Source organism: Herpailurus yagouaroundi, unplaced genomic scaffold (assembly GCF_014898765.1).
Source record: "Herpailurus yagouaroundi ecotype Mexico unplaced genomic scaffold, PumYag 160, whole genome shotgun sequence".
Taxonomy (NCBI): domain Eukaryota; kingdom Metazoa; phylum Chordata; class Mammalia; order Carnivora; family Felidae; genus Herpailurus; species Herpailurus yagouaroundi.
In genome coordinates, this window is record NW_024412401.1 from 35,537,431 (window position 1) to 35,565,047 (window position 27,617).

The 27,617-nt window shown below is 38.8% G+C and overlaps 1 protein-coding gene across 1 annotated transcript; it reads left to right on the forward strand.

Annotated features, from left to right (window-relative positions):
* The first annotated feature begins 4,911 nt into the window (after positions 1-4,911).
* Positions 4,912-25,000, forward strand: DNAJC25 (DnaJ heat shock protein family (Hsp40) member C25). Its single transcript, XM_040481955.1, has 4 exons — positions 4,912-5,301; positions 18,024-18,176; positions 20,745-21,215; positions 23,784-25,000. Exons 1-4 carry the CDS (start codon positions 4,969-4,971, stop codon positions 23,904-23,906), a joined length of 1,080 nt encoding a protein of 359 aa, XP_040337889.1. The 5' UTR covers positions 4,912-4,968; the 3' UTR covers positions 23,907-25,000.
* Positions 25,001-27,617: the final 2,617 nt, after the last annotated feature.

Sequence of the window (27,617 nt, forward strand, 5' to 3'; positions counted from 1 at the left end):
CCCAGATGATTTTTCTGATTTATTGAACATGTTTTTACCTAAGCAGTTGAGTCACAGGTAATAACAGCCTCAAACCCCCCAAATTTGATGACTTTACAGTTTCCTTCATATTTACATAAACACCAATCTTGGCGTTTTATATATTTCTAGGAACTTTTGCATCTCATCCAAATTTTCCAATTTACTACCCATATAGGAGTTTTCCTGATATTTTATTCCAGATTCTGATTCATGGAGTTTCCTATAGTGAGAGAGAAGAAGTGAGCCATAGGTGGGTCAACACTTTTAGAGCACCTTTTTCACCTCTCTGAGTAGGGTAATTCTTACCAGGATGTAGCCCCCTGACCCTTGTCTGGCCTGGCTTTTTGTGACCCTCCTTGGCTGCCCTCTGGTTTGCCTTACCTTCCCTCGGAGTTCTAACTCTGGATTAGGGATACTCCTTCATGGTGCCAGCCATAGTGACTAAAAGGGAGCTAAAGAGAGCTCTAACGGGTACAGAGCAAAAGAAGTAGTAAATGCATTGCATGCTTTAACAGATACAGCATTTCTTTTTGGGGTGATGAAAAGTTCTGGAACTAGATCATGGAAATGGCTGTAGGCCACTGTTGAGGTACTTAATGCCACTGAATTGTACATTTTATTTATTTATTTATTTATTTTAAAATATTTATTTATTTTTGAAATAGAGAGCAGGTAAGCAAGCAGGGGAGGCACAGAGAGAGAGAGATGGAGACAGAGGATCCAAAGCAGGCTCTGTGCTGTCAGTGCAGAGCCTGATGCCGGGCTTGAACCCACGAATGTGAGATCATGACATGAGCCAAAGTCGGATGCTTAACCAACTGAGCCACCCAGGTGCCCTATTTTAATTTTATTTTTTAATTTAATTAATTCATTTTAAGTAATCTCTACACTCAACATGGTGTTCAAACTCATGGCCCTGAGATCAAGAGTCGCACGCTCTTCCGACTGAGCCAGCCAGGTGCCCCTGAACTGTACATTTTTAAAATGGTCCAGATGGTAAATTTTATGTGTATTTTACCTCAATAAAAAGAATTAATCTCAGATGTGGGGCAAGACACTCCTCTGAGTTTCTGAGTTCCTTGTTTCCTTTTCCCCTTAGCCTCAGGGGTAGCTGTTACCCTTTGCATTTACTTTCTTTCTTTCTTTCTTTCTTTCTTTCTTTCTTTCTTTCTTTCTTTCTTCCTTATGTTTATTTTTGAGAGAGAGACAGAGACAGAGTGTGAGTGGGGGAGGAACAGAAACAGAGAGAGACAGAATCTGAAGCAGACTCCAGGCCTACTGAGCTGTCAGCACAGAGCCTGACGTGGGGCTTGAACTCACGAAACATGAGATCATGACCTGAGCTGAAGTCGGTTGCTTAACCGGCTGAGCCACCCAGGCACCCCGTATTTACTATTTCTTTTTAATAAAATTTACCATCTTAGCCATTTTGTGCAGCCATCACCATGATCTAGTTCCAGAACTTTTCATCATCCATTAAGCATGCATTTATTATATATTACTGTAATTCCTTTGGCTCTGAGGAGAGAGTGTGGTTATCACCGAAGCAGGCTGCCTGCTGCTGCGGCGAAGAAACTGCTGAAAGCTAACAGCTGCCGCCCGTGTGGTGACTAAGACCCTGACTGGAGATTTATCCATTTCCTAGGACTGCTGTAACAAATCACCATGAGCTGGCTGGCTTAAAACTACAGACCCTTACTCTCTCACAGTTCTTGAGGTTATAATTCTGAAATCAAGCTGTTGGCAGAGTTGGTTCCTCCTGGGGCCTCTGCGAGCAAACCTTTCCATGCCTCTCTCCTAGCTTCTGGCAGCTGCTGACAATCCTTGGCATTCCCTGGGTTGGGGTAGCATAACTCCAATCTCTGCCTCTGTCTTCACATGGTCATTTTCCCTGTGTGTCTGGCCGCTTTCTTATTAAGGGGACAAGAGTTGTTGGATTAGAACCCACTTGTATCCAGCATGACTTCATTTTCTTTTTTTCATTTTTTAAAAAAAGTTTATTTAAAGAGAGACAGGGAAAGCACGTGAGGTGGAGGGACAGAGAGAGAGAGAGAGAGAGAGAGAGAGAGAGAGAGAGAATCCCAAGCAGGCTCTGTGTTATCAGCACAGAGTCAGCCTCTGGACTCCATCCCATGGCCATGAGATCATGACCTGAACCAAAGTCAAGTCAGATGCTGAACTGACTTAACTGCCACCCAGGCACCTCCAACATGACTCTATTTTAACTAATTACATCTGCAAAGCCTCTATTTCCAACAAAAAGTTCACATTCACAGGTACAAGAGGTTAGGACTTGAACATGTCTTTTGGGGGGAGACATGAATCAACCCATAGTAGGAGCCATCACCAACATGGTGGCAAAGAAAGTGGTGCTGAACAGGGAATTTTGCATATTGATCTGTTTGAGAAAAAAAATGCAATGCTCTTTTTCTTTTCCAGCCTTGCAGTGTGCCCCAGCACCCTCTGTAGGTAGAGTTTAACAGTCAGGTGGCCATGGGGGAAATGCAGTCTGCAGAGTCCTGTTCCCCAGGGCAAGGAATTGTGAGATTGCAACTCAGAGGCACTAAATTAATATCCACCACAGTTCTGTCTGCTCTGAAGTGAGCTTTCCCTCTGCTAGTTTGATCTTGAGTACAAAGCTCCAAATCAGCTGTGGGACTATGACACGACAAGGGGAGAGTTCAAATAGAAGAGAACTATCTCTAAGTCCTGCAGGATATAGGGGGTTGGAGGGGACTGCAGCAGGGGAGGGATGATATTTTACACAGACAGACCAGTGTGAGCAAAAGCAGAGTGTATGAGGCCCTAGATAAATCTTGAGAGCCTGCTAAAGTATTTGAACTCTAATCTGAGGGCAAATTCGAGTGAGAGTAACACTATCACATTTGTAATGTAGAAAATTTCCTTTAACTCAAGGTAGAACAGCAAGTTCTTCCAGTTGGGAAGGAGAGCCTGAACAGGTAGCAATGAGCTTCTATAAGAAGAGCTTGCATGGAGGAAGTGGACTGGGAAATCTGCATATCTGAGAGCTTCATGGGATGTGAGGTTCAATGAGAATCATCAAATGTTTCAAATATGGACGTGCCATGCTCTGATGTGGACATGGATGGAATTTCAAACACAGTATGTCCCAAATGGATGCATCATCTTACACCATAAACCCACTTTCCTTCTGTGTTCCTTATTTTAGAGATGGCACCTGGCTGTCCAATCCAGAAATGTGGGCATTATCATGACTTATTCCTCTCCTTAGCTTCTCCAGAACCAATGATGCTAAACTGCCCATTTTGTTTCATGAAAGTGCCTCAACTTTTCACTATGCTTTCTCTATTCTCAGTGTATTACCTTGAAATGAGCCTGTAGCATCTCTTACTTGGACTCTTAAAACTGTCTCATAATGGTCGTCCTGACATCTTCCAACTTATTTTCTCAGCAAAGTAATTTTTCTGAAGTGCAAATTTGGAGGTGTCATTTTACTACTTAAAATTCCACTCTGGCTCTCCATTGCTCTTAGGATAAAAAGTAACTTCTTCAACATGGAATAAAATGTCCCCTCACAATTTGGCTGCTTCTGGTTTCATCCCCTTCACTCCTCATTCCCATCCCAGTCCTATGGACTATATTTTATTTCTTGAAAAGCTTCATGTTCTCTTCTTGCCTGTCTCTTTCCCCTTCTTGGTACTTCCTTCACAACTCCCTTATCCCAAAACTCCCTAACTCCCATTCCTCAAGTCATCCTCTATTTGTCCTTCAAAGTCAGTTTAGATGTCCTGAAATTGACCCTAACAATTGACCCTGGCTCTAATAATTTCAGCTTGGGTGACTTTCCTATGTGTTTCATTAATTCTCTCTCTCTCTTCTATGTATGTATGCTATATATCATACATATATGTGTATCTTTTCTTTGTTTCATTTTCTTAAAGGAAATTATTATATCTTAAAGTTTACTTATTTTCTTGTTTATTGTCTGTCATCCTCCACCAGAATATATGTTCCCTGAGATCAAGAACTTTTGTCTACCTTACTCACCACTATGTCCCCAGAGCCTCCAACAGTGCCTAGCTCCTATTCGAGACTCAATAAATATGTACTAAGCGAATGATAGAAACACATTTTTTGAGGCAAAGTTCTTCATATTGTTGTATAGTCCCATGAAATTTTTGGGATACAATTACACTAAGAAATTATTTGTTGTGTCAGAGATTCAAATTTAAGTGAGCCGCCTGTATTGTTTTTCTACACCCAGAACACATTTGGCAATATCTGGAGACATTTTTGACTGTCACGCTCAGCTAGGTGGTACTACTAGCGTGTAGAGGTCAGGGCTGCTAACCATTTTACAATGCATAGGCCAGCCCTTTACTTGGCAAATAATTATCTTGTCCAAAATGTTACCAGTGTGGAGGCTGAGAAACCCTTTAAGGGTCCCCAGCAGGCAGAGAGTGACTAGAATCTCTAAGTTCATCTTCCTTTGGGAAAGACAGCACGGGACTAAAGGAAGGCGTATGGGGCTCAGGACTCGCTTTAAAACCCTGTGCACACATCTTCATGGCGATAACCAGACGGTAAGAGAGCCAGACTACCAACTGACGCAGGTGAAGTAAGGCTGTACAAAAGATCGCGTGTGAAGGGTACCGTGGACGTTACGTAAATCACTTTGCGCACACTGGTTACGTGCGACACTGAGACATCCTTTAAGTCTAACAACAAATCCTCCAGCAGCTGAGGCTAGGAAAGAGGTCAGCTGCATACCGGAAGCAGCCCGGCGGATGAGGCGTCCTTCTCCCCTAGCAACGGTCGCGAAACAAGTGCTTGTCGCAGCAGTGCCCAGTGCGCCTGCGCGGAGGCGGCGCCTGCTGATGTGGAGTTAGGTCGGGGAGGCGGAGCCCGGCGCACGGCGGTGTGCGGCAGAGGTGCTGGGGTGGTGGAGCAGCGGCCGAGGCCGGCATGGCGGCGCCGCTCGCTCCGCGCCGGGGAGCCAGGGCTGCCGGCCGGCGCTGGTTGGTGCTGCTGCCGCCCCTGCTGCTGGTGCTGCTGCTGGTGCGGCCCGCGGGGGCCCTGGTGGAGGGGCTCTACTGCGGCACGCGCGACTGCTACGAGGTGCTGGGCGTGAGCCGCACGGCAGGCAAGGCGGAGATAGCGCGGGCCTACCGCCAGCTGGCCCGGCGCTACCACCCCGACCGCTACCGGCCTGAGCCTGGCGATGAGGGCCCGGGACTGACGCCGCAGAGCGCCGAAGAGGCCTTCCTGTTGGTGGCGACCGCCTACGAGACTCTTAAGGTGAGGTCTGGGGGAGCAGATGGGTTGCGAAGACTCCTGGCCTGCGGAGCAGGGTTCTCGGTGACCCCGACTCCGGCGCGGCCACCGCCACGACTCCTATCTAGGATGTTCGCGATTTCCTACGTGGCCCCGCGAAAGAACCCTTACGGCTCATTGACAAAGATGGGAGCCCCCTCGGGCCTTGGGGGACAGCCCTCTCCTTTTTTGTTACAGTTTTGCAAAGCTTTGGGCATCTAAGGATTTAGTGAAAGCGCTTTAAAAACGTGTAGCTTACAGTTGTAAAACAAGGTAGTTGTTATTACCGGGATCTGTGATAGAACACAGGAAAGGTCTCCAATATTGAATGACTGTGATGGCGCCAATTTGACATGACAGAAACTTGATTTCTGGGCATGGTATTAAATGTGCCATTTAGCGTGGGTTTACGGATCTAGAAAAACAAAACAATGAACAAGCAGTCAGAAGACCGGATATTTGACTCTTGGCTCCTACACCCCAAGTATGACCTTGGATAGTGACTCAATATGTCACAGTAGCTGTTTCTTCATATGCAAAAGTAAAGCTGTGATACCTCCTCAGAGGGTTATTATGAGTTAAGTGTGAGAAATCCACTGTATAGGACCTGTAAATAGGTGCTTAATGACTTGGGATTCAAGACTCTGAGAATTTTTGACAGGAAAAGTTTGTGAATATGTGTGTAGTCATTTGACAAAGGCTTTATGGAGTCCTTTGGGGATGGAGAGATTTAGCCTGATCCTGTTCTCTTCTCCTACTGCAAAAATCAAACCATATAAGGAATCACAAGTATAACTCCTATTGGATGGAAATGTTACTGCTTCAAGGGCCCCATCATGCAAATGTACCAGCAATTTACAGCAATTGTAAGGTACTTCTTTCCAGCCTTAAAAAAAAAATAAATATAAATATATATATGTATATATACATATATACTTTTATATATATTTATATATATATATATATATTTTTTTTTTTATTTGAGAGGGAGATCACCAGTGTGTTTGCGGTGGGTGGGGGTGGGGTAGAGGCGGAGAGAGAGAAACAATCTCAAGCAGGCTCCACACACACTCAGCTCTGAGCTGCCCCGCAACCCTGTGATCATGACCTGAGCCGAAATCAAGAGTGGAGTGATCAACTGACTGAGTCACCCAGGTGCCCCCCTCTTTTTTTTTTTTTTTTTTTTTGGAGTCAAAGTTTTCCATGTTGCTATGTTGTCTGCTTTTAATGACTACTTTGGGTATACTGTAATTTAACCATGGATTATTTTTATAGATTAGCTTCCCAGAGCTGAAAATACTGAAACAAGGAGTTAAAGGCTTTTCATTCATGCTTTCCAGAGCAGTTTATATAATACGGAGTCATATTAATGAGTGTGCTGAGTTTGCTAAATTATGACTAGCATTGTTTAGATTGTAATTCTTACTGGCAATTAACTGAAGAAATGAGTGGGGCATGGGGAAAGTGCAGATACCAGAGGGTTTAGTTGCTTATTATTTAGGATATAGAGTGATTGAAGAAAGACTTCCCAAAAATGGGAAAGAACTTCTCCATCCAGGACAACCCAGCATCTAAAGCCCCAATCTGTGTTTTTCTGCAGTGAGGAAATCTAGTGGTTCAGACAAACAGGCAGAAGGACCTGGTGGCATATAAGGAAGCACTGGAGGGATGGAGAACTTCCAGAAGAGAGGGCAGCAGAAACACTGGCAACTGTTGCCTTATGCTGGGGTTGGAGATGGTTTGGCATGAGAGTGGTGAGCATGTTAGTAAACGAGAACCAAGAATGAGAGATGGTAGATAAATTCTTGCTGGGAGGAACCCCAAGATTCTGAACTATTCTTGCCATTTTCTTGCAGACACATATTTGGAGGCTGATTTGGCAGATCTGCATTGGTTGTCTCTAAAAGGTTTTACCCCTAAAGTTTAGGGTTGATTGGTTAGCTAATGAAAGCTCAATGAAATAATTTGTGCACTTTTTGGCAGTTAAAAACTGGTATGTCTGGAGAAAGTAACACTTAATTTTTTTTCAAGTTTATTTATTTATTTAGAGAGAAAGAGCAAGTTGGGGAGAGGTGGAGAGAAAGAGGGAGAGAGAGAATCCCAAGCAGGCTCCCGCACTGTCAGTGTGGAACCTGACATGGGGCTGGAACTCATGAACCATGAGATTGTGACCTGAGCCGAAATCAAGAGTTGGACGCTTAACTGATTGAGTGACCCAGGCACCCCAAAAGTAACACTTTTAATCTTGATTCCAACAAGAGGTTTGCAGTACTACAAATGTCTCCAAACAGGAAACAACTGGAGTTGTGCTGATGGAGGAGGGAGTGAGAGAATGTGCAGTAGTTTCCCCAGCCCCATTCAGAGTTACTGTCAGAGGAAAGGGATGTCTAGGGATGGTTTGGACCCTGAAAATCAGACCTAGCTCAGCTCTATGAAACCAGTTTTACAGTTATAGAGATGGACTTCTAAGTGGAACACTTCAGAAACTTTTCTTTTTCAAACTTCATTGCAGATTCCCTCTCCTGGAATAAAGAAAAGGACTTTGATTTGCTGTATGTGGAAGTTATTAAAAACAAACAGGGTGGTCAGGTTTTATTTCTGTCATAATGAAAAACTGTGAGTAAGCGGCCAGAGAATTCATTTCTGGGTAATGCAAAGATCTAGTGAACTGGGGTCATCCAATTTGGACAGCCTCAGCCTTCAAATTATCCCTTTGAGGCAATGGGGATGTAACTACTACTTGAGTTATATCTGCAGGCTGGAATCAGGGCTTGTGAGGGATAAGAGGTTCACATGGCCTTTGCTAAGAGCAGATCAGATAGAATAGTGGGAGGAGTTGGTAGGTTCCAGTGGCTCTGGAATAAGGAGGTGCAGAAGCCTATCTAGAATTCCACATATCATCTCATGGAGGTAGCAGATGCCTACCTGGGACCACTTCTTTTCTGTTTGCTAGTTTTGGTATGCGCTGTATCTTTCTCCATAAAGAATAACAGTAAACCCTGTGAGAGGTGTACTATGTACAAAGCCAGCCAGAAAGAGGAAGGGACTTGGGAAGACTGTGTCCTCTTTCATAGCCATGTGCAGTTATTCCTGGCATATGGAAGAAGCTGATTTTATATTTGCTTTGTAAAATGCACAGGTAGATTCCATCTTGAAACAGTGTATCTAAAAGAAATTTTTCCTTTCTTGAAATCTGAAATGATTACTTATAAATTCATTGGAGCTAGGAGTCTTTTTTCTTCCCCCATAATTTTTTGATAACCTTTTGATTTCTCTTATTATTAGTCTGTTCAAGTCTCTTAATATTTTTAATATATGTGATATAAGAAGCTACATTATATCTTCATTATAAGCTTATAGTGGTTTTCCATCAAAACTTCTAATAACCAAGGATCTCTGAATGTTGATAATAAAGTATGTCACCAAAATGGGAACTTATATTTGTGAATTCTTGTGGATTTATGCCTGAAGTTGTCTTGGTCAAATAAATACCTCTTTGAGAGAGAGAGGCTTTTTAAGATGGCGGTTGTTAAAAAAATAAGTACACTAATGGGATTTAAATACAGTTGGTAAGACAGGAGATATCACACTTGGTCATTGTTATTTTAGCAACACAGATTCTACCTGTGCACAGAGATACTGAGGAAAACCAGAAAAAGAAGGATGGGTAATTGTGGAAGGCGAAGGCACTGGTCAGATGCTTTCATCAAGTCATGCTTAGTTCAGATTTTCAAATAACTTAAAAATGCAGTTCTCAGCAGGACGTCAAACCATTATGATTTTACACACTGTGTTATATTTGCTTCATCATATAAGCAAAGTTAAGACAATGAAATAGTATTTAGTGTATTCGACTACTGGGATTCAGGGAATTTGTGGACTTTGGAAGTTAGGTAAATGGACTCTTACTTGCTGTGTCAACATTGAATCTTTTTATGTGGATATAGCACTTATCACACTGCACTGCAAATATGGAGTAGCCCTCCTTTCTTCACTAAACCATCTCCTTGCCTTTTTGTATGTATATCCATGGAACCTAGCTCAGTGTCTGGCACATCAGATAATGAATGTTTGTTAAATGAAAACTCATATTTGGAGATAGATTCAGATTGAATGGAAATTGAAAGTGGATTTCTGACATTGTGACCTTGTTATGTGAAGCCTACTTTGGTATTTTACCCTAAATTAACTGTAGTTTTAAAGAGTGGTATAGATAAAGTAGATTGGATGGCTATGAATGAAAAGTTCCCGCATGAGAGAAAATGCACATCTATTTTTAAGGATAAATTCTGTTTTTTTGAGTGAAAACATTAACCCTTTTTGAATATAGATAACAATTGGATGAAGTAGATGGAATACGGAAGGCATAGAAGAAGTAAGCAGATGAGGGAACAGGTGGAAAGAATGCACTTAGAAAATGGGAAAATAGAATTTGACACCATTTTGCAAAATCACAAAAGAACAGAAAAGATCTTGGCAGTATTGCCAAAAGATCTTGGCATGAATGTTATCTGATAAGGTAGGAGATCTGTAGTGAGAGCCTTTTACTACTTTAGCCTTGTCTTGGCAGGGAAGTCACAAGAACACTTTAGTTTTCTATCAGTCTAGTTGGTGTAGCAGAGCTTTAGCACTTATGAAGAATTGGGCATAAGGGGGGGATTCTGAACACCCTACCCTTTTATGTGACTGTTTATTGTTCTTCCTTAGTTTATTCTCTTATTCAGTCCTTTCTGTAACTGGTACTGAGGGAGGCGCTGAGGGAGGAGACAATAACAATCAAGAAGGCACAGTTCTTGCCTTTAATCTTTTAACATAACAAGGAGACAGGTACTTATTGTGTGGTTATTATTTATTTAAGTTATATAATAAAATGTGTAGGTTATATTGCAGCACTGAGAGGACCCAATTATTTCTTCTTTGGGGATTGGAGAAGAATGTACTCTTTGATCTGGATCTAGAACAGTCACCAACAGTTGACAGTGAAGGGATATTTTTGGTAGAGGGAAAACCTGATCAACAAAAACATGGAGTCATGAGTATGTAAGACTCATTCCAGGAATGAGATCTAGTTTGGTAAGGTATTATAATAGTATTTTCTCCACCAATGATCACTTTTATTATATTTCTCTGAAGTACTCTTTGTTTCGAGGAACAATTAACTGCATTTCTTAGAATTATTGTTTTTCTTTCCTAGCATCTATCCAGATTAATCAATCATTCATAATAATTGGGTATTCATAAAAATAATAAAAAACATGTAAATTTTGAATACAGTTGTGATGCTGATAAACAGCCAACTTAATTAAGCTTGATGGCAGATAGTTTTCATTTTACATGTCAACTCTGATTGGTTATGACTCCCTGAAATACTTGTAAAGGTTTTGAGATCTTGTCTGGGTTTAGTGGGAAGGAGGACATGTTCAATAGTGATTTCTCCCATGGGCCCAGAAGAAGGGTGTGGTACCTTATGCACCACACACACTATTTCTGCTGTGAGTCCATAAGTGTTTATTTTTTACTGATCCCTTAATTTCAACTGTTATTCCCTACTTACGGCAAAGACTGATTGTATACCAGATGTATTTAATTTTAGTTCTGTGACTACCTGACACATGATGTTATCAACACCCAATCAGAGCTTTTGATTAACACAAAAACGACTGAGTTGATAGAATTCTGGCCAGAAACTGAGCACTTGAGATTTTAATTTAGCCTGTGCAGATTTATCATGGGTAAAAAGAACATTTTGAGATATTCACAGCACAGAGACCCTTATAGCATTTTTCAGAGATTTTAGAGGATCCACTACTTTTAGGTTAGAAGCCTGTCAGGCATATGGTAAGGAGATGTTTCAGGAGACTGGAACATAGTTTGGGATCAGATAATGAACAACCTTTTAATCTGTGTTCAGGAATTCGAACTTTATGTATCAAATAGTTACCAGAGGTTTTAAAGAGGAGAAATAACACAACCTGATGTTTCTCTCAGTAAGAAAATTCTGAGAACAATATTGAGAATGGGTTAGGGAAGACGGAGAGGTTTTTGACTGAATTCATTTCCACCATTTTCTGGAATTTTGTCATTCTTCTTTGGTAACTTGAAAATCTCTTAGTTGGTTCATTTCACATTCCTTTCACTTAGTTTTGCTTCTTTCAAAGCTACTGTCACATCTTTCTTCTTTTTTCACTGTTGGCTATCTTTACTTCCTCACCTCCTTTTCCTTCCAGCTGCTGTAGACTGACGTGTATCAGCACACATACTGGAATTGTTCTTCAGGTGAACAGTGGTGCTCTAGGTGTCAGATCTGAGAGCTGCTCTTCCTTTCTCCCTCCTGGTGTGATCTGTGGCATTTGATGTTGCTGATCATACAGTTCTTTAAGCTGTTCTCCCTAAACACCCTCAGTGTTATTCTCTCCCTTTTCACCTGTCTTTCTAGTCATTTCTTTTCAGTCTTTATAATCTTTTCTTCTGCCAACACCTTAAACACTGCTTTTCCTTAGAGTTCTATCCTTTGGGTACTCTTTTTTATTTTTGTTTTCTAATCTCTTCCTGGTGAAACTTAACTACATCTGTGACAACTCTAAAATCTGTGTTCTCTAGGTTCATATTTTCAGTTGTGTCTCATTTTGTAGCATAGTTACCCAAAATTAAACATTTGAGAAGTCAATCTTGTTATGTTTGTTAAAGCATACATTTTAAAAGAGGATGTAATTATGACTCATATAAACACAAAATGAACATTGTCAGATTTTATTTAATTAATGAAGGAACCACTAAGATATTAAAATCAGTTCAAAAGAGAAAAATTGCCACACATTCATGAACAGGGAACACTAAAGTGCCTGTAAAACTGGCCAGTATGACAAGGCAATAGTCAGTTGTATTCCACTGGACACAATTTATCTTTCTGTGAAGAAGAATTATCTGCATTACTTCCAGTTTTCTACATGTTACTTCTGTCCCTATAAAGGTGCAACCCTCCTTCAGGAATAGATAATCCCAGGAGGCTCCAAGAATTGAAAAGATTCCAGTAATTTTTTTCTTCCTTTTTCAGAATCTTCCACTATCTTCTCTAGCATCTTCTCTAAACTTGATATCCTGTTCTTTTTTTTTTTTTTAAGCTTATTTATTTTGAGAGAGAGAGAGAGAGAGCAAGAGTACATGAGTAGGAGAGGGGCAGAGAGAGAGGGAAAAAATCCCAAGCAGGCTCTGCACCATCAGCGTGGAGCCCCATATGGGGCTCGAACTCTTGAACCATGAGATCACGACCTGAGCTGAAATCAAGAGTCTGATGCTTAGCGGACTGAGCCAGCCAGGCACCCTCATTCCATTAAGCACGATATTGTCAGAGTTAGCTTTCGAAAATAAACACTTCTACTTAGTGGTATTGTTCTCATGCTTTAAAGCATTTTGTTTTTGAATAGCACAGACAATGCTACTCTAGCACTTCAGCATGGCATACAAGGTTCTCTCCATGGTTCTTATCCAAATCTGTCTTCCTGGGCACATTTACTACACTTTCTTCCTAAATTTCCCTACTGTGCAACCTTCACTGAATCCATTAAATTCATTGATGCTTCTGTACTTCAACACTTGATGTTACCTGTGGCTGGAACAGATTTTACACTGTACTTGCTTTTCAAGATCCAGTACTTATTTCTTCTCTGCTGTGGTTTCTGTTACCAGTGGTCTCAGGCAGAGTTAGTCTTTTCTTCCTTAGCACATCAAATTGCATTTTACTTGCTAGATTGTTCTAAATGGAAGAGTTCTTGAGACCAGGATGTTATCTTATTTGTCTTTTTATCCTCCTTTGAATTGAGCACAGGCTTAATGCCCCGTGTAATTATGCCCCTGATTTGAAAATAACCAAGGTTTTTAAAAGCTCAGGTTACCAAGTAGATGGTGATACTATACTATTAACTGACACGGAGGGACAGATTTGCATGTTTGTTTTGAGATAGTTATGTTGTATTTAGGAAATGCTTAGGAGACATTTGAAAATAGGAGGACACAGGAAAAGCAAATCCGAGTATCACTAGTATGTAGGTGATACTGCAAATCGTGGAAGTTGTTGAGGTCACATGTGGAAAGAAGAGAAGACATGGGAAGACAGTGGCATAGTGACTGGGGTCAGGAAGCAGGGAGAGAAATGAAACTGACAGCAGCAAATTTCCTTCCTCTGTAGTAGGATGTAATGGCCTGGATAAAAAATGTAGGAACAGATGTTATTTTTTTTAAAGGATCATTTGTGTGTGTGTATTTCTTTTAAAATGGGATTAATATATATTTTTAAGAATGAACAAAAATATTACTACTTTTTTTTAATATACTATTGATTCCTGGCCTTTAACATCCAACCTAAAATGGTTTCTACTATCTGTGTAACAGAAAAATTTTAATGTGTAAGTGGCTGCAATACAAATTATTGCAATTTATGTATATTGAGACCAAACAATTCATTATTTCTTCAAGGGCAAGAACATAATATATTTTTGCCTCTGGGGAGGTGGGGGGGAATGATCATTTTCATAAGAGAAGGAAGGATTCAGTGCTTTCTTTGCTTGTGGGTTTCCTCTTGTTCACTTTTGATCTAGATATTGGTGGTTCTGTTCCAGTCCTCCTGCATATGCCCAAGAGGATTGGGAGTGGAGTGGACACCAGCAGAAGCACCATTTTTTCCTGTAGAGATTAGAAAAAAGGAGCTTATTGCCCTGCTGGTCAAGGCTCAGGACAGAGAGGAGGAAGAAACAAGTATAAAGGTTTTGGTTTTGGAAAGAAGTTGGAATCTCCTGACCCTGGGACCTTAAGATCCACAAAATTGCTGAAAGAAAAAATACTACCTTATTGAAAGGTAAGACATTAAACTGTTTTAAGGTTTAAGCTGTTTTAGCCACAGTAGCATATTTTCATAAGCTATGAAATCAAGCAGTCATTTCTGCTAAGCCCAAGTTTTTGTGAAATAATCACCGGCCTTCCTGGTGAGATGAAGACCTGTGTATAGTGAGGGAGAGCCTTTACAAAATTTTACTCATTTTTTAAATGACACTTACTGAATGCCAGGCACTATGGTAGGTCTTGGATATACAGAGATTAATGTGTCACCCTACCTATCTTCCAGAAGTTCTCACTCAAGCAAAAGAAAAAACGAATGATTACAATGTGATAAGTGCTATAATAAATAGGGTGTCCTAAAGGATTAATAGGAGCTCATGAGGTTGGAAGAAAGGGATGGGCATTTGAGGTAGAAAGAATTATATGTTCAAAGACATAGGTATGAAAGGGCATGCTGTACTGGAAGAACACACCAAATTTCAGAAATTACTATCTGATGTTTGCTATGGGCAAAAGAGGGGCAAGTGATGAGATGTTGCTAGGTAAGAGTGCACTTGTTCTGGAGGCCTTGTTGCATGTCAAGAAATTTTAATTTACTAGCCACAGGGAATCACTGGAGATTGAGGACTGAGTTCCAGGATGGGTGGGAGAAAAAATAAATATAATGGTTTTAAAATATGTATGTACCTGTAGCTTTCAATTGGGTCTCAGCCTCTTGTCTTTTCTTTTTTGCTAGTATTCCAGGTATCCTTGCTAGTATTCCTGGTATCCTTTTTTGCTAGTATTCCTGGTATCGTTGGTAACCTAGTATTCTTACTAGGTTGATTCTAAACTTTGTAGGCTACTAGAGAGTAGAATTTTGACTTAGACTGTTGAAAACTAACTCTCCAATTTGTGCCAACCTTGAATACCTTCCAAGGTATATTATGCATACCTCAGCCCAAGATAATTTTCTTCAATCTGGAGAGAAAGCTATAAACCCAAGAGTAAAGATTCTGGCTGATTAAATCCTATAACAAGGAGGTGGCCAACCTTTCTTGTCTTTAATTGTGACAAAAACGGGGTCATAAATTTATGGTGACCCCAAAGAAAAGAAAACCATCCTGTGAAGTCAGACTTGATCCTGAAACCTTTTGCAGGAATTAATTTGAGACCTCATTAGAGGGCTCTGAATAGACTTCACAGGCTCTGGTTGCAGCAGAGAGGCCAGACACAAGGTTCAGATTTTGGAGTGGCTGGTTGCTGGAACATTAGTTGACCATCCTATTAGAAGAGCTCAGGACTCAATGAAGTAAGTCACAAATTTAGGGACCAGTGAGAAGATGGTGACCGTGGTAGAAGATCTGGGTGAAATGTTTGATTAGGGATATCTGCATTCTATGGATTGTGACCTTCACTAAGAGAACAAAGACGAGAGGATAACTGTTGGACCCATGACATTCACATAGCAGATTTCAGTCACACTCAAAGACAGTGCTGTATACTTTAACCAGGAGGAGTACAGTCAGGCTGGGCAAAGGGCTCTGTGTAGATAATGATGCTGGCTGGAGTTCTTTAGGAATCTGATCAGTGTGGCAGTTAGTTTCAAAACTACTACATGTAATCGAGTTGGAGCAAGAAGAATTGTGTTTGAAGAAATGCATTTCAAAAGGCATCTACCAAGATTGGGAGGCTGAATGAAAAGTCAAAGATTTCAGGCCAGAAATCAGAAAGCAGAACATTTCTATAAAATTAGTCCAAAAAGCAAAAACTAGAGGGAGAATGGAAAAATTCTTAAAAGATGCCTTAAAGTACTCAAAATGAGATACATCAAGATATGTGGGTTTTAGTCTTCAGAGCTATCTGTATGACCTATAAAGTTTTGCCCTTTTTAGGTTAGAAGCTATAAAATATGCCTTATAGAAAGAATAATGGATTGACAGCATGTGCCAATGCCATGTGTTGAGGCATGTGCCAATTGCCACAAGAAAATCTTTTTTTTTTTTTTTTAACAGAAAAGAACATTCAAAGAGTGAATTTGAAAATAAAAACAGCCTGAACTCAGCCCTCTCTGAATAACAGACAGTTCTCATACTGGCCCTCCAAATAGTGCTGTAGAGTAGACTTTAAATATATTTAAATTTCATTATACTAGATACTAGTTTATTTGGTTTCAAATTCTAGTCAGAGGTAAAAAATAGTTTGAATGTACCGAATTTAAGAGAATTGTCACTGAGAATGTGCTCAAACTCACAATTCTTATTAGAAAACATATAATGATTTTAATGGGTACAGAGGAGATATTGTCATTAGCAAACTCATTTCAAATCTCAGAAACTATACGTTGGAAGAGTCAGGAGGTCCTGAATAGACCCCAGAGCCTTCATCTGTGGTAGTAGAGCACTGGGTGTAGATTTTGAAATGCCTTTAGTTAAGAATTTACAATTTTATGAATATTAAATAATTCATGCTAGAAAGACAGCCTCTAGGTTAAATAAGATTTTTAATTTTCATAATGGTTTCTATTGTACTCCCTCCCTTACAGAGAGTAAAGAATTTGTTGTGGTTTTATTCTTTAACATTCTTTGGACATAAGACAAAATAGGGGGCGCTTGGCTAGCTCAGTTGGTAGAGCAAGCGACTTTTGATCTCTGGTCATGGGTTTGAGCCCCCCATTGGGGGAAGAGTTTACTTTAATTTTTTTTTTTTTAATGTTTATTTTTGAGAGAGAGAGACAGAGCATGAGAGGGGGAGGGGCAGAGAGAGAGGGAGACACAGAATTCGAAGCAGGCTCCAGGCTCTGAGCTGTCAGCACAGAGCCTGACGTGGGGCTCAAACCCACCAACTGTGAAATCATGACCTGAAGTCAGACGCTTAATTGACTGAGCCACCCAGGCACCCTGAGTTTACTTTAAAAAAAAAGAAAGACAAAATAGGTTTCCTGTGTGATAAAGAAGCAAATCATAACCCTGTGTAGAGTTCTTCAACCTATGTAGCTCAGTAAGAGATTGGCATTTATCTCTATTTGAAATTGATTAAAATTAGAGGTTTTAAGAAATGTTTTATTTGTGAACATTCAGAGCAGCATTTCAGAATGCTGTGATTTTTTTTTCAACGTGTTTGTGTAATTAAGAAAGATCTATATGTTACCTTATTTATGAACTGGGCTGTGACAATATAATAGTAAAATACTCTGTATTTGTAACATTTTTTTATAATGTATCACTTGATGTTGAAATAACCCTGTAAAATTAGAAGGGTAGATATTATCTCTATTTTACAGATGAGGAAGAGTGAGGCTCAGAGAGGCTAAAGATTTCACTTGAAGTCACAAAGTTAAACTTTTTACCATTATACTGCATCAGTGTTTCTTGGAGATGAGCATAATTCAGTTTTATAAGGCACACTGGCTTTGTCTGCTTTTTGTTGTCTTAATCATTGCTTTCAACAGAAAACTTTCTACACAAGGCTGGAAAATGATGGCAAATATCTATAATAGAGATAAACATTTGTTCCTATGAATAATTATTGAAAGTAGGTATCAACATGTTCTGAAGTTAAAAGAACGTGACAACATCCTTATTAGCACCATAACGCTGCCTAAAACATCATGGTTAATTGCTATTAAAATGTTTTTATTTTTTCAGGAGGACTAACAATACTTACGAATTTGGAGAGATTACTTTTATTATGCTTTATACCTAATATTAAAGTTCTAGAAACAAATTTTTGTGTGCCTTTGAAGAGTGGTGGGAAATTTTTTTATTTTGATAGTTTCAGTTCTTTTATTCAGATTTATTTTACATGATTATAAAATTCTGTTTGACTTAACAGATTATAAACTAAGTCCATTTAATGAAATGTCCTATGAAATTGAGTATCTTGTTATTTTACAGGATGAAGAAACACGAAAAGATTATGACTACATGCTGGATCACCCAGAAGAGTACTATAGCCATTACTATCATTACTACAGCAGGCGCTTAGCCCCCAAAGTGGATGTTAGAGTTGTGATTTTGGTCAGTGTATGTGCTATTTCAGTGTTTCAGGTTGGTATTAATGGAGGTGTATGTCTTCATGTGTGTGCTTGAGTGCACATTGCCTAGTACTGGGCATTAAAACTGAATTAGAAGTACCTTTTTAAAAAAAATTTTTTTTTTAATGTTTATTTGTGAGAGAGAGAGAGTGTGTGTGTGTGTGAGCAGGGGATGAACAGAGAGAGAGGGAGACACAGAATCCAAAGCAGGCTCCAGGCTCTGAGCTGTCAGCACAGAGCCGGACGCGGGGCTCAAACTCATGAACCGCTAGATCATGACCTGAGCCAAAGTCAAACAGTCAACTGACTAAGCCATCCAGGAGCCCCTAGAAGTACCTTCTTATAAAATTTATACTTCTAAATTCTTATAAAATTTTGCTTGCAGTTGAGACTAATTTTTTTAGACTAGAAAAATATTCATTTGTTCAACCAATCGATAACATTGGAATCATTGTAAATGGGAAGTCCAAGAAATTAATGATGTCATTATTTAACTATAAAAAACTCAACAATAGATCTTTTTCTCATTGTTCCATTTAGAGTATTTCCCCCCCAACAGCCAGAGTGAATGTTAATCTGATCATATCATTATTTTTGTAGGACTTTTCAATGATTTCTCATTAAATTTAGGGAAAGCCTGAACTTTTTCTTTATTTTTTAAAAAAAATTTATTTATTTTTGAGAGAGCGGGAGACAGAGAATCGCAAGCAGGCTCCACACTGTCAGCAGAGAGCCCAACATGGGGCTCGAACCCAGGAACTGTGAGATCGTGACCTGGGTTGAAATCCAGAGTCGGACCCTTAACTAGCTGAGCCACCCAGGTGCCCCCCAAACCTGAACTTCTTATTATGAACTAATAAGTCTTGGTGGCTATCCACAAAATGCCAGAAGTGCTTGCCATTACTATAACAACCAAAAATGTCCCACACATTTCCACTGCCTACTAAGGGCACTCTTGCTTAGGCTGAAAACTGCTGAAACAGATTAAAAGAGCTGTAGTAACTTTTCATGTTCTTCTAAATGTCACAAAAATTTAACTTCAGCTTGAAGTGAGTTTTTCCTACTATTCTTAAACTAACCACACCTGTTATGTTCTCTAGAGGAAAAGAACATGTCAAATGATTAGAATGAAGCAATTTGCTAGTCTGAAAACTGCTGCTCCAGCTTAATTCCCAGAAATGAGAGTCACTTTATATGACAAATAGAAATCCTGTTGAAAACTAACGTGTATTTTAAATGTATCCGCTTTTGCAGAAGTATTTTCCCTTCAAAGGGGAAAGCAGGGATAATTTTACCTTTGTGTTTTAGATAATGTGATATCCTAGTAACGTTTCTTTTCCTTAGTCCTAATAGATTGCTACTATAATATTTCAAGATATTATTGGTGTAACTGCAATATTCATTCAGTAAAACAGCAAATGAAATGTGTGGAATAGTGAGGAGTAGGGCTTTTTCTGACAATTAACAAAACGCTTTGTATATATTTATGAAATAAGTTAGATGTTTTATAGTCACAGTCCGTGTGTGTGTGTGTGTGTGTGTGTGTGTGTGTGTGTGTGTTTAATGTTTATTTAGTTTTGAGAGAAAGAGAGATCATGACCTGAGCCGAAGCCAGATGCTCAACCAACTGAACTACCCAGGTGTCCCAGATGTTTTCCAGTTAAATACGAGTTCAAACATATTTGAATCTTTTACTTCAGAATATAATGAGCATTGCTGTGATATATCTAGATGGTTTAGGAAAGAGATGGGAATGAATATAGTTGCCTGAGTCTATATCCTGTGATCTCTTTTTTAAACAAGTTACTCACTGGCTAGTTTTGCCAGTTAACTCGTCCTCCAGAATGTAGATCACAGTCTCACAGTCTTAAAAAGAGAGAGAGAAAGAGAGATTTTTTAATAGTGATCTAGGGAAAGTCATTTCGTAAAGATGTGAAATGAAAGGTATGGTGTGATTCCATGGATTTATCTTCTGATCTTGGTTATCTCCTGTCTGAATTAATGGCTGTTTTGGCCCAGCTCAGGGCTTACTTGATTTATCTAGCCTGAGACCCCATGTACATGGGGGTATTGTTCAATTTTATCTTTTACTTACAGAGAAACATGATTGTGGTCCCGATTTTTTTTTTAATTAAGTTAAGCTCTATGCCAAGCTCATGACCCCGAGATCAAGAGTTGCATGCTCTACAGACTAAGCCAGCCAGGCAGGCGCCCCTTGAGATCCCTATTTTTTTTTTCAACGTTTTATTTTTTATTTTTTTTATTTTTTTATTTTTTTTTATATTTGGGACAGAGAGAGACAGAGCATGAACGGGGGAGGGGCAGAGAGAGAGGGAGACACAGAATCGGAAGCAGGCTCCAGGCTCCGAGCCATCAGCCCAGAGCCTGACGCGGGGCTCGAACTCACGGACCGCGAGATCGTGACCTGGCTGAAGTCGGACGCTCAACCGACTGCGCCACCCAGGCGCCCCATTGAGATCCCTATTTTTAATCAGAATGGCTTTGGGGGGGGGGGGGAGGTGTTCACCAAGATGCATTTTGGTAGTAAAAATGACCCATTTTTCTTTGTTAAATATTCCAGTTTTTCAGCTGGTGGAACAGCTACGACAAGGCAATCAGCTACCTAGCCACAGTGCCCAAATACCGTATCCAAGCCATGGAGATTGCCAAGCAGCAGGGGTTGCTTGGAAAAGCCAAAGAGAAGGGCAGAAACAAAAAGTCCAAAGAGGAAATTCGTGACAAGGAAGAGAGCATCATAAAAAACATTATAAAAAGTAAAATAGATATAAAGGGAGGCTATCAGAAACCACAGATAGGTGATCTTCTCCTGTTTCAGATTCTCTTAGCACCTTTTCACCTGTGTTCATATATAGTCTGGTATTGCCGGTGGATCTATAACTTTAACATCAAAGGCAAAGAATATGGGGAAGAAGAAAGACTGTATATCATACGTAAATCCATGAAGATGTCAAAGTCTCAGTTTGATAGTCTAGAAGATCATCAGAAAGAAACTTTTCTTAAACGGGAGCTCTGGATAAAAGAGAATTATGAGGTGAGTAATTACTCTCTGCTGGGATTTTAGTGTTATCTTACTTTTGAAGTTAAAATGTGATGTATGAGAACGGATCACAGAAATGCACTCCAATTTCTGAAATCCAAGATTTAAATAATAAAGATTCAATTTTTATTGGAAGTGTGACTATATTTGGTAGTGGGACAATGGGTTTTTAACCTGTAATTTGTCTTAAAAGATGAACTTCAAATACTTTAATTGACTCATGCTGAAAATCTTAAGAAGGGTCTAATTTGTTGTGTTAAACTGCAGTGGGATAATAGTTATGTTTGCAAGGGTGTCACAACAACTTTCTGTTATTTGCTCTAATTGAAATTTGTTCTTCCCCAAATTTTCTTTCAGTCATGTAAACTTAGCCAGAGATTAAAAAAAAACAAAACAGAGAAGGAATAAGAGATGGAAATTTTGTTGAAATAACTTCATTTCAAAATAAATGAGCACAGAATCTTCTGTATAATAAATAACATATTATGAAAAGTTAACTTTTATTTAAAAAAAAAAGTCTCTAAATTTTGGGCAGTTTAATAAATGCTACATAATTGTCATCTACACTAGTTACCTTGAAGTGAGCAGCTGCTTAGCTAAAGTCCTAGAGGAACTAGTAATCTCATCATAATGATATTATATTAGGTTTGGGGTAAAATTAATTGACTGATGTTATTAAATATAAGAATAAAGCACAGTGATGGGGTGCCTGGCTGGCTCAGTTGGTAGAACATGTAACTTTACTTATTACTCATTTACTTATTTATCTACCTATTTATTTATTTATTTATTTATTTATTTATTTATTTATTTATTTATTTATTTATTTATGAGAGTAAGCGAGCACGAAAGGGGGAGGGCAGCAAGAGGGAGAGAGAGAATCCCAAGCATGCTCTGCACTGTCAGTGCAGAGCCTGCCATGGGGCTTGAACTCACAAACTGAGATCATGACCTGAGCCAAAGTCAGACGCTTAACTGACTGAGCCATCCAGGCACCACAGTGGAGCATGTGACTCTTTTTCTTCCTATTTTTTTTAAATGTTTGTTTTTGAGAGACAGAGCACAAGTGGGGGAAGGCACAGAGAGAGGGAGACACAGAATCCGAAGCAGGCTCCAGCCTCTGAGCTGTCAGCACAGAGCCCGGCATGGAGCTAGAACCCACGAACCACGAGATCATGACCTGGGTGAAGTCTGAAGCTTAACTGACTGAGCCACCCCGGTGCCCCAATGTGACTCTTGATCTCAGGGTTGTGAGTTTGAGTCCCACATTGGGTAGAGTTTACTTAAAACAAAACAAAAAAATAATACAGTGAGACCTTCTTAAGAAATCTGAAGTGTGTTTGTTTTTTTTAGTTTCATAAACATTCCTTTTTTTTTTTTTTAAGTTTATTTATTTATTTGAGAGAGAACATATGCTTACACACACGTGAGCGGAGGAGGGGCAGAGAGAGAGGGAGACAGAGGATCCAAAGCAGGCTCTGCGCTGACAGCAGAGAGCCTGATGCAGGGCTCGAACTCATGAAGCACGAGACTGGGACTTGAACTCATGAACCATGAGATGATGACCTGAACCAAAGTCAGATGCTCAACTGACTGAACCACCCAGGCACCCCAACATTCCTTTTTATAGGTGGTGTCCTAAATAGATTTTACTTAAGGCAGGGTTCCAGTCTGAATTATATTTAACTTACTATGAATTGCCAGAATGTTTTCGCAAGTAGATGTAGTTAGCTTGCTTGTAAATAACATAAAAATGGAAGGTAACATACTGTTTTGTTCCTGAATTATTTGAAAAGTTTTCTCTTTTAAGTAGGGTAAGCAGCCCAGTTTACAAAACTATATTTTCCATGGAGTACTATCCTGGGCTGAATTATCATATGTTAATTATATGAGGTGATCTTAGTCATTACCTCCTAAAATTTGGTAGTAAAATCATTTCTTTCTACAATTTGATGAAACTGGTTATGAAAACTTGTCCATTTAGCTTCAGCTGACATCCATGAAGATCTTCTTTGTTCTATACCTTTGTGGCTTATTTAGCCCTCTTTGGGAACCTTAGTAAAATATTTTGAAAAACCAAAACTTCTCTTCGAAGATAAAAGTAGATGTAAGTTCAATTTGGAGACAAGTGTATATAAAAGGTCATTTTTTCCCTTCGTTAGCATTAACAAATACTGAAAGTCATCAGTTAAATTTTCAGAGTATTGTATTAAAGTAATATTGTGGTTCTCTAATATTGGATGTTAATTGTGGAGAGGAAATGTTTACACCCTTTAAACTCAGCTGATGTATGATTTCAGTAAGGAAACGAATGTATTCTCAGGTTACAGAAATCAGTGACAAAAATTACTAAGTTCTTGTACAAATTTTTTTAATTTAACCCTGAATGTTAAGGTGCTTAATTGCTTAGTATTTTTAGATGCATGGTCTTCAGAAGACTGTGTATATTCACAGGAAACTTTTACCTGAAGTTATATTTGAAAAATATTAATATGCTGTAAAAGTAATGACACATGTTTCCCTTTGGATAGTAAAGTCATTTAGGGTTGTTTATACTTACAGGTTTATAAACAAGAACAAGAGGAAGAACTAAAGAAAAAATTGGCAAATGACCCTAGATGGAAGCGATACAGGAGATGGATGAAGAATGAAGGGCCTGGACGGTTAACATTTGTGGATGACTGAGGATTGCTGGAATGCTACTGTGCCAAACCTTAATTGTGATATTATTTTCATAGCTGAATTATTTTAGAATTGTAAAAACTGCTCCTCAGCAGTACTTAAAATTCCTCAAATATCTGATTAAACAGAATAATATAGAAATTTAAACTTTCCCTTAAAACTTTATATATAAGACATTTATGATTGTTCAATTTTTATAATCTATTTGTGGATTTTGTTAAATGATCTGACATGAAGATTTATTAGTTGCCATTTAAAATTTGTATCTTTAGTTAAAATATTTGACATGAAAATTTATTAGATACCATTTAAAATTTTTATGTGTTAAGTGTTTATTCTTTAAAAGTGTTTCCTTATTCTTTGTTCTAGTGCTACCTTTTTCTGCTTCCATGGCCTCATATTTTCACAAAACATAAAAAATTACAACAGCATTTAAATACACTGTGTCTTTGGACACGAACTTCAGCAAAATGATTTCAACTGTCATGTCATTTTCATTACAGTCATTCTAGGATTGAAATATGTTCAAAATATCTCTCTAGGAGAGTCTTCTGCCAGAATGTGTTTATACTATTTTCCCCCTGTCGTACTATTCTTAATAAGATCAGAAACTCTCCAGGAGAGTGAATCTACCTTCATGTCCTTGTAGGATGATCTTGATTACAGTCATTATAGGACTAAAACTATTCTCAAACATTTTTCCAGAAGAGACCTTGTAAAAAGGTCTTTTGTACCACAGTATTGCTTCCCCCACCCCTTCAGTTAAAGAAAAAAAAAGATGGAGCAGAAATAGTGTACTGAAAAGTTGTTCATGTATTATGAAGTCTTTGAGCCATGAAAAATCCAGTGTACATGAGTGTATTTACATGCATTTAAACCAGAAAGAGGAGGTGCATGGCTGTGTGCTGTTCTTTCAAACAATGAAATATATATGTTTTATACATGTGGAAGTGAAAGCAATTCACACATAATTTGACTGAAGCAAGTATGATACTGCATCAGAATATCGATACACAATCATGGTAGTGAATCAATACTCCTGTTAAAGGATGTATCTCAGTGCTTCATATTAATAAAATGGTTGCAATACGTCACAAGTTTGTGGGTATGACATTTAATTTATATATATATATATATATATATATTTTTTTTTAAGTTTATTTGTTTTTGAGAGAGAGTGAGAGAGAGAGCATGAGCAAGGGGAAGGCAGAGAGAGAGGAGACAGAATCCCAAGCAGACTCTGCACTGTCCGCGCAGAGCCCAACATGGGGGTTGATTGAACCCATGAAGTGGGAGATCATGATCTGAGCTGAAATCAACTGACTGAGCCACCCAGGTGCCCAAGGTATGACATTTTAAATTAGAGATTAAGGTAACTGCTTTTGTATCATATAGTTTTAAAAGAATAGTGTAGATAATAGATATGCAGAGTCTCTGTTTCTAGCAAAAGTAAACTAGTGCTTTCAGGAGCTCAGCCTAAATGTGACATATACAAAGAGGCAAGGAGGGAAGGGTTTTATCCTTGTCAGTCGTTTAACCTATGAGTGAGGGCCTCAGTTGCCTCATTAAATGGAAAATTGGGGGAGGAGCTTAACTAGTTATCAGTAGGATCCTTTTACAGTTCTAATACAGTGTTCAGATAAAAGTGGTTCATACATGTATTCATTTTTAGGAGGGTGGAGAAATTACAGAGCTAAATTATAGGTAACTATGTTTCAAACTTCAAAAATGCCCAACCATAGATAAATGTCTTTCAGAGATGCTGAGGTTATCTGCAGTTAGCGACCTCCTGTCTTAGAATTCATTATTATATTTAACACACAATAGTGTTTATCATCTAAGAACAGAAATATGTGCCATAGGTTGTAGGGACCAAAAAGAAATATAGGTACTTGCCCCTGTGTTAAAATTTCAAAGAAACATATGGTATTCTAGGTACTTCTTACCTAGTAGTAAGGAATAATAAAAGGACTGGAAATGTTAGCATTCATAAAGGTTGGCTGATACAAACTGTTGGATATATTTTTTTATTATTTTTTTAATGCTTATTTGTTTTTGAGAGAGAGAGAGAGAGAGACGGTGTGAGTGGGGGAAGGGCAGAGAGGGAGACAGAATCTGAGACAGGCTCCAGGCTCCAGGCTCCAGGCTCCAAGCTGTCAGCACAGAACCTGATGCAGGGCTTGAGCTCAAGAACCATGAGAACCTGAGCCGAAGGGACGCTTAACTGTCTGACCCACCCAGGCACCTGTGGATATTATTTTGCATATCTGCTAGACTGTTGTATTTTCCATGGCTTTCTAGAAAGCTATTTCTGGAATTGCCCCCACCAGCCTGCTCACATGGTAAAAGTTTGGTTGCTCTTTTGGAATCAGGATCATTGCATGGGTGAAGATAAATGGACTCTCCTTAACAGAAGGGCTGTGATTTTTCTCTTTTCCTCTCTCAACAAAAGAACTATGCTTCAAAATCCTAAAGTGAAGAAAGAGCCATTAGTTGTTTTATAAGAGTTATTCAAGTACTCTGGGTATCTTTATTGTCTCCATACTCTGCCCACCCCCCACCAAAAAACCCACAAAAGCTTCTGAATTTGAGAACCATCTGGAGAAGAATCCTGGGTAGAGGATCCCACCTCAGTAGTTAGAAATTTTTCCTTATGCTTCATTTAAAGGCTATAACCATTTCTTTTTGATGGACGTTTACATGTCTATAGTGCATAGCTATTCATTGCTATCACTTCATATACTTTTGAGGTCTGTGCTAAAATTATTCTTAGGATTATATTCATGTCAAATATCTTCATAACAGATTCCACTACTAACCCTTTCCTCAGTGGTCTTATTTCTTTATGAATTCTCCAAGTTGTACCAATCATAAGTTGCTGTTTCAGAGCACATCTATTAGGTAGGTACCATGTGTATTATCTTAAAAACTATGATTGTTAGGTAGGATTTTTAAGTGTCACATGAAAAAATAGTTGAAAGAATTAACAAGTATTTTAGTACTATTGAGTTTATGTTTAGAAAATCATAGTTCATTTACTTTGAGATTCTTTTTTTTTTTTTTCCCCCCTTTTGGACAGTGCAGTAAACCTTTTAACACCCAAACCTTGGAGATATTTTGCTTGAGTGGAAGGAAGCCATTGCTAAGCTAAGCTAACATTCAAGTAAGTATTATGAACCAGTCTGCTGGCCCTAAACTGAAGGTTTTGTGGAAAGTAAAGAGAAACGGCTTTTATTAGACATTATTAAAATAGATATAGCTACTTTAAGACATTAAATTAGACATGATCTCTGTTCAGTTGTAATTGTACATTTGAGGGAGATAAATATCAGTACTGACACAAACTAGTGTATGGATAAAGTGTATTTTATTTCCAAAATGTGATACTCTTCATATTTAAGTATGGGAAAGGCCAAATCTAGAACCTAATAACTAAATAAAATTTGTTAAATTATTTAACCTTTCTGGTTTCCTCATCTGTGAAATGAGGGGATCTTTTAGATAATTAGGATTTAAAATACTATAAGCCTGCAAATTCATACAGGTTTAGGGTCTGACATAGATTAGATTGCCTGCAATTGAGAAATGTTATGGGTATTTTAAAAAGGGTACATAATTAGTTGTAAACTTTTATCAGATTCTTAGTACTTAAAGGATTCAGAGTATCTTTGACAATTATGTATGGAATGGATCACATGGTCTTAAGTCAGTGAC